Source organism: Acanthopagrus latus, chromosome 22 (assembly GCF_904848185.1).
Source record: "Acanthopagrus latus isolate v.2019 chromosome 22, fAcaLat1.1, whole genome shotgun sequence".
Taxonomy (NCBI): Eukaryota; Metazoa; Chordata; class Actinopteri; order Spariformes; family Sparidae; genus Acanthopagrus; species Acanthopagrus latus.
This window is the reverse complement of record NC_051060.1, coordinates 22,316,547-22,332,843: the sequence shown is the minus strand read 5'-3', so window position 1 is coordinate 22,332,843 and position 16,297 is coordinate 22,316,547. Positions and strand designations below refer to the sequence as shown.

Here is a 16,297-nt window from a genome sequence, read left to right as displayed (position 1 = left end):
CCGAGATGTATCAGTATGTGATGGTATACGGAGATCTCTTTTACATTCTTTCCATTAGAGACTGTGAAGGTATCTCATGAACCTTTAAACTATGTAAAGGTTAAGTGCTCTTGCATGGCTATTAAATGGTAACAAGTGCATCTGCCAAGAGTGTGTGTGTGTGTGTGTGTGTCACAGTGTCTGTCTAAGTGAAACACACAGGTATCTTACCAGCACTTAAACCAGAATCATGGCACATTGAATGCACATAAAACTGAAGGTGAATATTCGTTTTTTCCGAACCTCCCGAGTCTGTCCTGCTTTTTCCATCATGAAGCTGATCAGAAGTGGCACATGCAAATATGACACACACTTTCTCTCGTTTCCTCACGCACACACACACACACACACACACACAAACCGCAAGCCCTTACAGACCTATAAGTGCCTGTCCTTAAGCATTAAAACACACAGAGGCCTGTGGGATGGGCAGGGAGCGAGGCCGGCACATCGGCGGCTCAGATCCACGGCGACACAAGGCCCAAACATCTCTAACTCTGCCCGACAGAACTTTTCTTGCCGTCAAATGAGCATAACAACAATCACCAACACAAGATCTACTACCCCTGCCCATCAGCAGCTTTATTTTCAACATTCAACACTTCCTCACACACGGTTAACCTTCAAGTCTGGAAGTCACCTTCATGACCGGGCGAGCAAGCGTGTAGGGAGGGTCAAGATTACGTCTTTTGTCTCAGCTCTGTGCTGACGGGATCGTAGGAGCAGAAAAGTTCCCCTCCTGAGAATGATTTTACACTCGCCGATTCTGCATGTCATGTGCACACAACTGGTCTTCAGGTGCACCGATTTTGAGAGAGATTGAACACCACAGGCAGGGACCATTTCTCTGCATGTCCAGCACTTTTAATTTTTGACACTTGAAGTCTGAAGTGTCAAAACACTTAGGCCCTCTTACTTTAACTTAAAGTTTTCCGTGGGGTATTTTTACAGTGTTGTATTAGTGCTTTTACTCATGATGAAGATCTTAATACTTCTTCCAACACCGGTCGTTGGCCAAGAAACTGCTCCGACACGAAACGCCAATCATTTAAAGCCGGCTCACCAACTCGGCAACACAAACAACAGACTTGATGGGCCCCAAAAGCCACCAGATGAATGAATGTGTAGGTTTCACTATTGTATGAGGAGAACAGAGAATTTAGCTCTCAAATAGAGCTGGTGTCCCGGTGGTATTCCAGAAAAGGAGCGTGGTTGGCTGCTGTGACATCAATCTTGTCATCAAAGCAAAAGACTTCTAATTTTCCATTTCTCCATTCCTTCAACTCCAACGCATGACAGAATGATTTGTCCGTCTTTGTTCAAGGTGGCGATGCATGCGGAGGAATGCACACAGAGATATTGTTTAATTCCTGGGAAACAAAGTCTCCCTCCCCGACCCCCCCACCCCCAAAATAAACAGATTTGACGTTGACACAACTACAAAGTGGAAATCATCACATTGGCTGAACCACATCAAACAAACACTATTAAGTCATTCTCCTGCCCTCTTAAAATCCATAATATGTCGAGTCTGTTAATCGTTTCCTCACTGCGTAGGGACACGCTGAAATGTGCTGACAATCGAAATAGCGTTTGGTTTATTTTCTCTCCTTTTGGTTACCCTGTATACATGAACATAAAACATGAAATGCAACTCATGGCACTGGCCTCAGTATCCTGCCAAGCAATGACTCCGTCTGTGTGTGTGTGTGTGTGTGTGTGTGTGTGTGTGTGTGTGCGCGCCCTGTTGGGTTTCATATTTATCTTGATTGTTTCCTTCCACGTCTTCCTCTTCAAAAAGTTTTCATGTTTCTCGAGGGTGAAACTTTATGTCGACTGTGGTCTCGGGTTTTGGTTATTTTTGAAAGCAAATGCGGAGGAAATATCCCAAACATTTTAACGGCCTCTCTTCAAAGGAAGCTGCCTCTCTGTTGAATTTAATTAACAGACAGAATAGAGATTGGCCTTAAATAGCTTGGCTTTTTTTTTTTTTTTACTGCGCTTTTCAGAACTACGACATAAAACCACATTTAGCAGTCATCAAGTCTGCAGATCACCACCCCAGTTTATTTAAGCACAAAATTAGGCTAAAATGGGAGAAATCTTTATAAACATAGCGGGACATTTCTGGGACAAGCTTGACTTGAGCGCAGGCATTCACACCCAACAGACTGCATGTAGTTTTTTAACAGCTTACATTACAAAGATAAATCTGGAAATAAGATAATTACATACTGCGTTGTGATCTAACTCAATGTTCTTGTGTGCACAATATAAGCAACTTTTTTTTAAGTATCTTTGTGGACATTTGTCTATAATTAGGTAGCAGACAGGGAAAAGAGATGACAAAGGACACCTACATGCACAGTTGATTTATTCTGATGACAGTTAAATTTCAGTATTTTTAAACCTTTAGACCTCGTTAGAGGTCAGCTGTTGCAAGAAGGCGTCAGTGGAAAGAGTTGGAGAGGCGAGTTTGAAGTAAGTTTAGCGAGAAATTGTCTAAATTATTACGTGCATGACGGAGAGAAAATAATAAACGGGACATGGAGACATAATGTTAGTGCACTGAGCAACAAGCATTTCCTCTCCACAACAACAGCTCTTGCCCTACGGCAACACTGAGGGGACACACCACTTAATTGTGCTCTCTGGTGGGGAGCCTTTTGAATCATGATGTTACGATGTTCAGGGATTAGTGTCAGCTGTCGGCAGTGTTTTAAAAAAATAAAATAAAATTATAATCATTTGGACCTATTTTTGTTTTATTCTTACAAGCTGGTCCATGATTATGTTTTGTCCTGTTGTTATAAACCAATTTGTTTATAAAAGTATGTCCAATCCTCTGCAGCTGATTCGCCCCCACCACCTAGAGGACAGTCTCAGTACTGCACAGCTTTTCCCTCCCCAAGAGAAAAACCTCTGCTTATGGGGAAGGAAGGAGGTAAGGAAAGATGGAAGGAGTGGTCCAGATGTAGAGGAGCTGGGTGCCTCAGAGAGGAAGAGGCGAAGGGCAGGTAAAGTGACAGCGCTCGTACATGTGTGTGATGTCTTCATTGGTCCACTGCACCGAGAGCTTTGTGAGTGTGTGATGTCTTCATGTGGGTCCCGACGGGCTGCAGACTTTTAACAGAGCATGGATCACCATTACTGTTCCTCCGAGGGAGCGCAGCGACATGCACGCACACACACGCACGCATACATACATCTGCTTTGTTCCTTTAGTCCAGCAGCTGAAATTCCCATCAGAACTTTACATCGTAAAGCCCCGTCATCATCATCATCATCATCATCATCATCATCATGATCGCTGCCTCTCTTTGGTTTCCTTCTTTGTTCTTGCTCTCGATCCTTTCATCCACAGGTCGCACACTATTCTCTTACAATATTTATAAAACAGAGAAGAAGTGTGTTTACTCTTATTTTTAAAGCAAAATCAATGAGCCAACTTCCAGCTGCAGATATTCATGACAGCAGCAGATCCGTGTGTGTGTGTGTGTGTGTGTGTGTGTGTGTGTGTGTGTGTGTGTGTGTCAGCAGGCCTCAGCAGTGAAAACAACGAGTTTGAAGTTTTTTTGTCCCCTCAGGGTGCTATCCAAGAACAAAAGATGGTAAAAGTTTTATTCTTCAGAACACAAAGCTCGGTAAAACAGACGAGTGTGTGTAATCATGATGTGGCGACACACGCTCTCCGACACACACACACACACACACACTGCCTTTTTTTCAGAGTGTGAAAGCCTCAGTACAAGTTTTTGCACATGCCTGCTCAACGGGGTGCAACGGAGGTGACAGCAGTGATGACTAAAGCAGAAGCCACATCAGTTGGCGACACCAGGACACACACAGACACACACACACACACATGAATTAAGTGAGCCACCTTGGAGGCAACATCTTGCCAGCTCATTACTCTCACTTGGACGGCGGCCTTTAACACGTAGTACCACCTAGACAGCAGCACGGCCCCCCCACAGCTGAACGCAGAGCAGCGCCGTGTCCAACTCCAACAAACCGAATGAAGTGAGAAAAACACATCAGCTAATCGTATAACTGTGTTTTATCAATTTTATAGGCTGTAATGTGCGACTGCAAGCACGTTAAAGTTTGCAATGTGTGTGTTATGTATGTGTGTGTTCATGTGTGTGTGCACATTCCAACTCCTGAAGTGGCGTGAGGGTCAGAGGTGAGCTGTACGCAGCCCCTCATCAGCTCTCCTGGGGGGGCTGCTCTCACGGACACACACGGGTCGACACACACTTGTTGACCACTTACTCTATTTAAGTGACACGAGCGGGACGACACACAGAAATCTGTTCTCCTGTAGCTCGAAACAGAGCGGCCCGTGTCAGCAGCCGTCAGCGGTGAGCCTTCAGGATGACTGTCTCCACCACATGAAGAGCAGACTTGATAAACAAAATTTTAAATGATGATTATATTTTTCATTTTTCTACTCTCTGCCGTAAACATAGTTGGTGGCAATTAAGTCACCGTCTCAGTTGCAAAACTTGCAACGTAAAAAGGAATTTCAAATCTTTTGGACATTTATACAACTAATCACTAACTAAACAAAGAAAAACTTCTAATTCACAGTTTAAATAGTATCTTGTAATGAAACATGTAAACAATTTTCTATTTTTTTTTTGTTGTTGGAGAAAATCATACACATTTTTTCCTACATCTCCATACTTACTCAGGACAGAAAACACTTTTGGATTATATACTTTTTTAAAAAGAATTAAGTAAATGAAAGCATGTAAAGAACCGTGTTAAGCATGTTTACATATTTACATTTAAGTTTGTTGTTTGTTGTTATCCTCACTATTGCTGTAACTTTGTAACACTCAAACAATGTAAAATATAACATGACACCCTTAGTAAATTGTTACCCGACACTATTACTTAATTGTTATTACTATATTATTAACTAATGCCTATTAATGTACCCTTTCTGTGTGACCAGGTTGGGTGTGAGGTAAACAAACAAACAGGCACAGGTAAGTAAATAAAACACACCTGGTCTGGTATAAAGAGTAGGAAAGTAACTCGACCTGGAGCCCACACACTGACTTCATCACCATTTCTTCTCTATTTATCTCCGAGTGTTCGACTGTGTGACAGTGTGTGCTTTCACTAAAAACAGCATTTCCATATAGAAGCTGTGAAGTGAATTCCCACCTTTGCTTTTTTTTCATTCTCTACTCATTCATTCACTTTTCCTGCTTTCATTACACACACACACACACACACACACACACACACACACACACACACACACACACACACACACACAAGACACACCCACATATAGCTGGCTCCCCTCCGCTCTGCTTTAAAGCGTTGCCTATCCAAACAGGAAAGTGGCCTCTGCCCCGGCAGCCGTGGAGGGCACAGCAGTGGAGATTTCATTAGTCACAGCTAACAGGCTAATTATCCGCTTCAGCGCACCTGTAAAACTTAACTGTGTGTCAATCTCACACAATCGCAGACACTGCATATAGGTGTGTGGGTGGGTTTGTGGACATGTGGGTCTGTGGGTGGGTGTGAACCGGTGGGTGTGTAACAAACCCGTCTGTTTCTGTGTTAATATGTGAACTGTGTGTCAATCAGGCCTCTGTGGGCATGTGAGCGTTTTATGTGCAATAGCACGACTGCAAATCAAAGCCACAGGATGCTTACTTATTAAAAAAAAGGTGGGGGACATCCTGTTAATTGCTGCTACTGCCGTTAATTTTATCACCTTTGTTTTTTGTGGCATGAAACTTGGTTTGTTTTTGCAAAAGTCTGACAAGGTCTGCGTAGAGAGGAGGTTTGGTGGGACGGATGGCTCAACAAAACAGACTTTAACACAACAATGAGCTCTCATTTCCCTGTTGCCAACAGTTAGCCGTGTTTTGCATGACCAAGAGAGTGCCAAAGTCTTTATTTTACTTTATTTAGATGGCGACAGAGCGAGAGAAACAGGAAAGGCAGAGGGGAGAGAGAGAAGAGGCGACATGCAGCAGTGGGCCGAGGCTTGAACTGAATCCGAGTCGCTGCAGTAATAATGCTCTTAATACATCGAGCCATCAGCGTCACTATGACAATAACGCTCCCCTGACGATAGCAAAGTTAAAAAAAATGTACCCAAACCACCACTTTTTCCTAACCCAAGTCATTTTTTGGGTCTAAAACTAACCAAACCTTAACCTTGGAAGGCACAAACAAATTAAAATTGCTGTGTCGTTTTGGAGGACGTGAACAGTCGATTTATTTTGTCCTTGGTGTATATTGACAGAGCGGTCTCAGTCCGCACCAACTTTCAAATGAAATCAGTTTTATTTACACAGCCCCCCAAAATCCCAATCACATTACCTCAGTGGGTCCTAACACTCGATTCGAGTGAGGAAAAACTTGCTATGTTGAGAAAAATTCCCTCTTCCCTCTTCCAGGATGGATGGACATGCAATAGATGTCACATGTACAACAAAATCCCAATTTACAAACTGCACTACCTATATGAATATGAATATGAGGGTTGAACCAAGTGAGGACAGTTTGTAATAGTTTCAGTTCAGGTTATTAAAAAGCTCCTCTGGCTTTAAGTCTGTATGAAGGTAGAGAATGATGTGACATTTCTTTCACTGGCTTTTTGCCCTGTGATACTTTTTTTTTGAATGAAGGAAAGGAGAAGAAAAAAAGAGGAAGAAGAAGAAGAAGTTGGCTACAATCAGATGCCCTGTTTGAGGGGTTTAGGGTTTCTGTGTTTAAATTAGCCTAAAATAGAAAGATGAAGGAGAAGGGAGGGGAGGGGGGGGGCTACTAATGTGTTCAAGAGTCTTTGAGGTTGAGGGAATTTCTCACCATTTTACTGCAAGTGCCAAAAACCCGCATCCTGCCCCATGAATAGAGCGGGTAGACACACACACACACACACACACACACACACACACACACACACACACACACACACACACACACACACACACTCACTCAGACACCGGTACCCCCTGCCTGGCCGCCTCTTTGTAGCCATGTTGTGATTGTATCAGATGTGGAGCGATGGAGGTTAGGAGTGTGGGGGTGTCAGTTGGGGGATGTGTGAATTTGTAATGTGCTTATGCTGGGACCGCAAAAGACAGGAGATAGGGGCACCGAGGCTGCGTTACACTCCCACACACTCACTCAAACACACACACACACACACTAACACACTGTGGGGAGTGCAACTCTAGCTCCCTGAGCTCCTTTCATCCTTACTGAAGGTGGAAGTGAGTGCAGAGGTTTCCTGGAGTCACAGCGAGATTCAGCACTCTCTATATCCTCTGCAAAACTACCTGCTGACAGCGAGTGTGTGTGTGTGTGTGGTTCAAAAGGCTCCGAGCACACAATGTCGAGGTGAGCTATCAGTGTGCGATCTCCGAGGCTATGTGTGTAACACATCACAGTTTGAATTATTGCATTAGCCCATATAGCACCTTCATTAAGCTGGCCCCTGCAGAAGCGAGGGCGGAGAACAAGCAGGGGGGTTTTCAAAGATTACATTTTCCTCTTTTGTCTCTTTCTGGATACTTGTGTTTCTATGAAGTACAAGATTACAACTGCAGGGCCTTTCAAGATCGTATCGTCGTGAGGCCTCCATGTGTGGTTGAGGCCGAGGTCCCGGAAGGTCACCAGAAGCTAAAGAAGGAGCAGCAAATGGTGTCACTTCCCTTTAACGCCAGGTTAGAGGTCAAAGAGGAGCCACACTGGACTAAGATGACATACCTACAGCACACTGCAGCAGCACATGAAAGCCACGGTAGATTGCAACACTAATTTCCTTTAATACCAATCTTCTGATTTCTTTTTTCACAAATCTTTTCACCATTTCACTGCCAACTATCTTCAGCTATCTTTCAATGCTGGTTCCAGATTAATGTGAAAAAACGTTTTGGACAAAAGAAGCAATTTCGAGACATCACTGTGGACTTGATGGTTAATCACGAAAAGGAATTGGCAGAGCAGTCAACAACGAAAATACTCGTCAGCTGCAGCTTTAAAATCAGCCATCGCTATTTCACTTTTGAACCACCCACGGCTGATTTTCTGCGGCATCCTCCAAAATCAAATTCCCAATTCGTCTTTCAATCTTTAGGCTGATTAGGGAAGTGAATAAAGGGGAAAACATTCAAAAAGAGACCTCATGGCACATAACCTTCTTCCTCCTCTCCATCTTGCGAAAGGCTTTCTTTATATCCGGCTCCTAACTTTGACAGGCAGGCTTGCTGACTGTGGTGATTTTGTGAGTGCAGTGGACCGTGACACACCCACGGCCACATACATTACACACACTCAACATATGGGTGTGCCTCTCAGAACCCGGGGACACACCACACGACTGATCGCTAGACAAGATTTTAACATTTTAACAACATTTATTGCTGCTCTTTGCCGGAGATTTTTTCTCTTATTATGTGGCATGAACACGGTCACACATTACACAACTCTTCACTTACATTTTGACATGAAGGATCTTACTGTCTCAAAAGAAAAGTTGGCATTGAAAAAAAAAAAAAGTGGCGCTACCTACTGAATTTGAAGGCGCAAATGCTGTCATGGAGCATTAAATTGATCCGAGTTAGTTTAGTCAATGAGCACCACAAAGGAGCAAACTATATACTTTCTAAAGTTACCTTTAAAGTCTACACTTTTGATGCTGCTGCTACCAGAAGAACTCTACGTTCAATACATACAGCTTCAATTTTTCAGATTAAGCATCATATCTGATCGAACAGAGATGCTACAAATATTTAATTTCTACAAACTAACACACAGGCTTCACCGAGTCCTCAAGTCCTGAAATCCCTGCATGTCTGGACGTCGTTCATCTAGCTTCTGTTAGCACGTTTAATCATTCATCAAGAGTTTTTGTCACCAAAAAAGTGAAACATGCTGGGTTTTTTTTACTTCCTATACTATAAGACAAATTAGTTTCTACTGTACTAAAGCACCTGCTGTTAGAGAGTTGAAACTTTTGCGGTTTTATTAAAGTTTTATTAATCATCTGTTGGCATTCAAATAAATCTACTACAGCTCCGCTTATAGTTTTCATGACATCGTTCCCACTTTAACTTCCACTGTGTACCGTTAACATCCGACTCATCTCACTCTTGTTTTCTAATCATACCTGTTGTTTAATCACGGTTGAGTCAGATTTACGTTCTAGCGCTTGGTTCTTTGGTTTCCCTTCACCTCGCGGCCTTAACTTATCTTTGTACGGATGCCTCCCACTCCTGCAGTGATGCTCATTACGGTCGTATGTGATGTTGACGGGCACCACGCACACACCAAGATCAGAGGATTTCCTGCTGCTCGGTGTGGCTGTGGCGGTGTGAGGGTACCTCCTGGCACAGAGCCTCGGCTGGACAGAACGACGGGGGCAGAGGAGAGTGTTTACAGACTTTCACCGTGCACGCACGCACACACACACACACACACACACACACGCACACACACACACACACACACACGCACACACACACACACACACACACAGCCAAGTCTGGCTCCTGTCCCCCTCTGCTTCTCCATATAATATATCAAAGCATCTCTGGGTGTCTACGGATCTCAGAAAATCCGCCCTCACTTCCTCAACCAACCCACTCTCTTTATCTCCCTCACACACACACACACACACACACACACACACACACACACACACACACACACACACACACACACACACCACGCATGGTGATGAAGGATGGTACCTCTCCGGTCTCCAGCTGATGTACACACACCATTCCTAACAAAACACCTGGAATAACACCACAAACACATATACACACACTCACAGTGGCCAGAGTCACTGCGCCGCTGCCGGGCCAAGATAACCAGAAACTCACAACCCGACTGTTGTGTTAGACGTGACTGTGGTAACATTATGCTAATAAACGAAAAAGATACCTGTGCTCTGGTGTGTGTGTGTGTGTTAAATCTTTGTTCTCATCAGATTATCACCCAATAAACTCCCATCACTCCATAACTATGATTTTCAACCAAATACAACGTCAGCAACTATCCTGACACAGACAATCCTGCTGTAAATGTATTCATGATCTTCCATTATTAGTTTGACCTCACTGACTTGTTCCTAAACCTGACAGCTCTCTCTGCCAAAAGGCAGACACAAGGCTTTCGAGGGCGACACTGAGCTGGAGGACGCAGTGAAACAAATGGCCAGCAAAAAAAGAGAGAAATAAAGAGAACGTGTGTGTTTGTTTTAGCTGAGGAGGTACATCTGTGTCCAAATGTTGGCTCTCTGTGAGTGTTTGTGCACACTTAAGCAGGAGAGAGAGAAAAGACGTCTATCTATGATAATACGGTCTATCACTGTTCACTTCCTGGTCAGCAGCAGGAGGAGGAGGAGGAGGAGGAAGAGGAGCCGGTGGGAATTTAAAGATAAGAGAAAAACAGTAGAGCCATTCATAGAGCAAGCTCCGTAGGGAACGTGGTGCTTTGTACAGAGAGGAACAGTATGTTTGAGAAACAAAAACAAACGTTAGAATCAACTTAAAATCATATAAAAAGCGCAGGAATCAAAATCGAGAAAAAAAAAAAAAAAAAAAAAGAGGAAGCCAGTTTTGATCTTATGTGTAGATACAAATACAGCGTACAGTGTGCCATGCGTGTGGTCTCGTCCTCTCATCCTGTTTAGGAAGGAGAGAGAGACCCCTGTTTCCTTTGGCTCTGAACCCTCTGTTGTGACTACATTACAGCCCCCTCCATCACCACCCCCAACTCCATATGTCTCCCATAGAAAACCCTCTCCACAGGCCCAACACCAGAGTCCACATGAACAGGGTTCAAACCCTGAGCTTTCAACAGTCGCCTCTCCAGCTTTTAATTAAACTCTTCAAGGTTTAGGAAAACATGTGACAAACACTGTGTTTCCATCCATCCGACTGACAAGTGAATTTAAAATTAACTTTGATACAGAAATGTCCCAAAAAAAGACAACAAAACAAAAGAAAACTAAATGCGGATTTGGCGCCTTTCCCTCAACTGGTTTGGAGGGACACGGCTACGTTACGCATGGCTGTGGTAAACAGCGTAGAAAGTAGAGGTTCTGAGCAATAAACAAAACCAGTCGTTCGCCAACTGCCAACAAACCTCCAAGAAGAAGAAGAAGAAACAAATCCAGTCGCCTGGGCCATCAGTGAGACCAGAAATGTAGAGCTCGTCACTCACGTCTCAGAGCAGAAACAGCTCATCAGTCATGTCAGTAACTTTTATCAAAAGGGGCAAAAAAACACCTCAAACAAGCAGTGAATCTTTTTTTGCTAAATTTATTTTTATTTTCTTTGAATATTGCTTTCTTCATCAACCTTTTCTGAAGTGAAAATTCAAAATGTAACCCAGATTTTGCCAAAATCATGAACTGGTCTTGAGGAAACCAGGATTGCTTGAAATAAAAAGAATTAATTCCACGTTTTGGGAAACAATTTCTTGGTGACCGGCTGGGTGCAGTCGCCTCCTGGAGCCTTGTCATCACAGTCCAACTGAAGGCAACCAGCGCCATAGACTTTTTTTTAAAACATGAAACTTCCACTTAAATTATTAAATTCCCACAAGACAAAATACTACGTGGTTATTAGTGTTGGGTGCATTTGTGGACAGTCAAATAAAAAAAAGCCCTTTCCCCCTTCTTTCAGTCTTTATGCTAAACTAAAGCAATCGACTTTAGCTTCATATGTTTCACAGACATGAACGGGATCAATCTTCTCATCTAACTAACTAAATGCCCAATTACATCTTTGTCAACATGTCAGACCAGTAGGATATACATACAGGCAGTCAGAGAAAGACGAAACCTGGAGTGAATTTCTTCATGTTTACCCAAAATATACAGAGCGCAGTTCCCTCCATCCCAGCCGAGCGCTGACAAATCTGCAGACCGCTTATCAAATTAAACCCCCATTAGCAGCATAAACACACAGACTCACACACTCGCACAAACAGCACATTACCAGCACAAACACGCTAGCGTCTCACACATGTTTAGCCACCTTCCCTGCTCATGGAGGGGTCACAGACAAACAGTCCTGCACACCACAGCCAGACGTGACTCCACAGCCAGGTGAGCCTGGTCTGCACGTCACAAACCGCCCCATGCAGCGCGTGCTCCTGACCTCCGCCGTCAACTGTCAGCGCCTGTCATATGACCATGTGTCCGGAAGCACTGGCAGAGATTTAACCCCATAACGTCGCACCTGATGAGACACGGCACCCTGCGTGGAGTCCACGGTCTAATTCTTTCCATGCGCGCTTGTTAACGTGTAGGATTTTCTTTGCGGCCGCCATAAAGAAGAGTGTGCAGGTAACACAATCTCATGAAACTTCTCTCTGTCTGGCAGCTGCTAGAGGGATTTACCTCATAATGTAGTAATGTAAACCCCAAAAGTAAGACATTGCCGTAAAAAGGACAATTTCATCTGTCTTCCTTCCTATTCCTGTGTGGCCCTCAGGGGGGACGACCCGACTGGTAGTGGAGGGTGAGAGATTGGGGAAGTGGCGAGTAAATGGAACACTTAATATGCACTCCATCAGCATAAACCAATCATCAGATGATATTCAGGTAGAGAGCGGTGTTTGGATGAACATGGCGAGGTGCGTTTATGGGCCGTGTCCTAGAAACGGATAGAGGAGGAGTTTAGGAAAACCCTGGAGAGAGCGTAGACGTCCAAGAGTTGAAGGGCAGCCAAGAACCAAACTCAGGGCACGCAAAAGAGGAAGGGGCAAAAAAAAAAGAAAAAAACAACGCATCATTAAATAATGCTGCTGATGCTCGATCAACACATTTCACACAACCTGCGTGTGTCACTCAGCCATTAAGTTTAGCTCAATTAAATCACATCAGGAATATCCGTTTTCCACACTTCCGCTCTTATTAAAAATGATGCGAGCGAGATGGGCCGTGTCTCGGAGTCTTTGTAAATGTATTAAGAGTTTGCCAGGACTTCTTTCACACATCATCAGGAGTGTGAGTTATTCCGGAGGACCTGCAGGAATAGATGTAACTCATGAAACTGCTGCGCTGTTTTACTCAGCATTTAGCTGAAAAAGTTTATAGTCGTTTGCGGAAACATGCTGAAGAGCCGTTTTGCTGCTGCGCATAAAAAATAAAAAATAAATTTAAAAAAAGCGGATCAAGAAGCTATTTTCATGTGTTTGTGTGTTGCAGAGATGCAGTCTGTGGGCCTGAAATGAATCCAAACAGAAAATCTATAGTTCTGCTGCTTCCTCCTCCTTCTTCTTCTTCCTCCTCCTCTCTGGAATTCTACTCTCTCTGTATTCTAATAAATCTGAAGGGGCCTTTTTCCACTTTTTACAGGAACAGCAACTCATTAAATGGTTGATTTCAGATGGCAGAGTGTGAATGTTTTGAGTTAACTTTATTGATCTGTGAGCGGGTCTGCGGGCCAGAGAGAAACTGACGTCCCCTCCGGCACATGGGCAGTAGATTTACACCTCGGCCATTTAAAGACACCTCTAAACCCAGATGGCCGCTGGCCCAGCGCTCTCCTGTGCTGCACTGGCAGGGACACTGTGGCTGTCTCTCCGGCACACATATTCACATAAATAAAGCAAATATGCGTCTGAAAAGATTATTATATTCACTTACCTGCATGGCTACACATCCTCTCCTCCAAAAGGACTGTGATGGTGCGTAACAGCCCGTTAGTTCATGCCTGGTTTACTTCAGCCTCCTTGGAGCTTCAACTCTGGCTGTCTGTAGCACATAAAGAGGTTGTGTGGCAGTCATACAGAACAAACTCAAAGAAATAAATGACTTAATTTTTAAATGTCCAGGGTAGTTGGAGGACAAGGGGGGTGTTGATAAACTCCACGGGCCAAGTTTTAGCCCATAAATTAATTGACAGACAACCTAGCTCACTGGCTCAAAAACAATAAACCAAATTAAACCAAATGATTTTATTCTTTTATGACATGATTATGAAATATGGCAGAGACGTCTCTGAGCTCTGTGAGCACTAACTAACGGAGAGAACTCGGGGGAATATGAAGGGCCAGAAAGACATCGCAGCTCGCCTTAATTAAGGAGTCTTTGGTGTTTCAGATGCTGCAGCTCGTATTTGCCCTCCCTTCGGCGTATCAGCCAGGGAGAGCTTGGTCCGTCTCCTACATATGACATCACTCCGCGAGTATGAGCTATTTCCCATAAACCTCTATAGTCCCCAGGGTTTCCGACCCATGAGATCAGGAAACAGGCAGGATGATGATTATAAAAAAAAACGCAAGACCACTTTTCATCAGAAGCATGTTACATTTTATCTTGTCCATTTTTTTTTTTTTTTTTGCCCGACCATACAACGGGTCCCTTTGCGAGACAAACATGCAGTTTCTAAACTCATCTATCTGTTCAAACCTCATCCTCTGTGTATCCTATTAATCTGTTTAGATTCTGTCTTCCGTCTGTCTCTCTCTCTCTCTCTCTCTGTATTTGTCTCCCTCTTCCCCCTCAGGGCTGAAAGCTGTGAGGCTGTAAGGTCCCTCTCTTCCCACAACTGCTCTCAATCGCCCTTGTGACTGCTCGGCTGTCAATCACTTTAACATCAGACCCACACTGAGCAGATCAAGCCTGCTGGCATACACACACATACACACATACACACCGTCTCCGACATCCACACAAAAAAACAGGGTTTTGTAAGGGGGGAGTGGGGAGATGAAGGGGGTCCTGTCAGCACCTGCTGGGCCTCACCGGAGAATCTGTGGAGACACAGATACACCCACACACACACACACACTGCAGGGCACTAGTTGTAAAAGGTACCACTTTAATTTTGGCAGTATTTACTCAGCCTCCCCCAACGCTGCCTCCAACCATGCTGTCCCACAGTGTCGGTATGAGCCGCGCTGCCCTTTAACCACTGGGCATCTGAGAACCAGGATGCAAAGCACACATGGACAGAAATTACAAAGAGACACACACAGAAGCGCGCATGAACTACAAGTTGAGGGAAGTCTGAGGTCATGCAGTTTGTCGTACGCACGTGCACAGACACACCGACATATCAACACACACCTAAAGTCAGGTATTTTCTGTGAGCGAGATAATCTTACAGAAACACACAGACTCAGTTCTGGAGGTCCTTTCTTTTATGAAGGCAAAACCTCTCAATTAATTTCATCTGTTTCGGTCCAAAACCACATTCTCTCACACACACACACACACACACTGCATGCAGACACAACACGTGCACACAAACATACACACACACACACACACACAGTCCATTAGGCTCATGTGTTGGGCCCAAACCACGGCCCAGAGTGCTCTTTCATGGCTCCATCATTACATCAATAAGTCTTCACATTAATCTCAGCACAGCAGAGCACACAGGCTATTACCAGAGCAGCCCTGCACCACAGAGGCTCACTCCGAAGCAGACGTGGGCAAAATAGTAGTCAAATATATTCTGGATACTTGATAAACACACGAGGCGTGCTCGGTTTGTCTCGTTTCTGCTGAGGGATGTGTCCAGTTTGGAGGCTGGTTAAGCGGCGGAGGATAAATTACGTATGCCTCGAGTAGTTCAAATGCATGAAACCATATCTAGATATATTTGGCCATGTGTGCTCTGAAAAGCCCTCAAAAAGACTTCTTTAAGAGTTTTTTTTTCTCTCTCTCTCTCTCTCTACGTAGACTGCTGATTTAATACAGAGCCTGAAATTATTTCTGAGGAGCTGGTTTCAATAGTGACTAACGAGAATATTTTGCCAAAGACTTTTCAAATCTGTAACATAAGATCATGCCCTTTTAATGAAGCCGTTGGGAGTAGACTGAAGGGAAAAGAAAGAAAGAAAAGAAAAGAAAAAAAAAACATGGTAACTTTCAGAGATTAGCTTACTCCATAGCTTATTATGAAATCAGCCTTTGGTCTGCAGTTAAGAGCTCCTGTGAGGAAAAAAAGGCTGCACGGTTAATAATCTCTAGGATGAGCTAAGGCAGCTGAGACGAGGCTGCCATCACAAACACGGCATCAATCACATTCAGAAAGAAAGAAAAAAAACAAAAAAAAGACGTTTGTGCAGTCCAACAAAGATCAGGCTCAGACGGAGAGCGAAGCCGAGAGACAGAGTGGAAGTGAGGAGGGGTGTTTAGCCCTCGTCTGTCTGGACAGGAAACAGGGTTCTTTAACCTCTGACCCAGGTCCACTCCGCGGCTGCCAGTGTGTACGCGTGTTTATCCTCCTGGATTCGCCTCAGAACA

The 16,297-nt window shown here is 44.0% G+C and overlaps 1 protein-coding gene across 2 annotated transcripts in view; it reads right to left on the bottom strand.

Annotated features, from left to right (window-relative positions):
• Positions 1–13,801, bottom strand: part of LOC119012320 (hormonally up-regulated neu tumor-associated kinase homolog) — a 94,359-nt gene extending 80,558 nt beyond the window's left edge. For both annotated transcript variants that reach the window (XM_037086027.1, XM_037086026.1), the window contains exon 1: positions 13,685–13,801. Coding sequence is in view for 1 of the 2 variants with exons in the window: in XM_037086026.1 (XP_036941921.1) it covers positions 13,685–13,690 (6 nt within the window). In the remaining variant the exon portion in view is untranslated. The remainder of the gene's footprint in view (positions 1–13,684) is intronic.
• Positions 13,802–16,297: the final 2,496 nt, after the last annotated feature.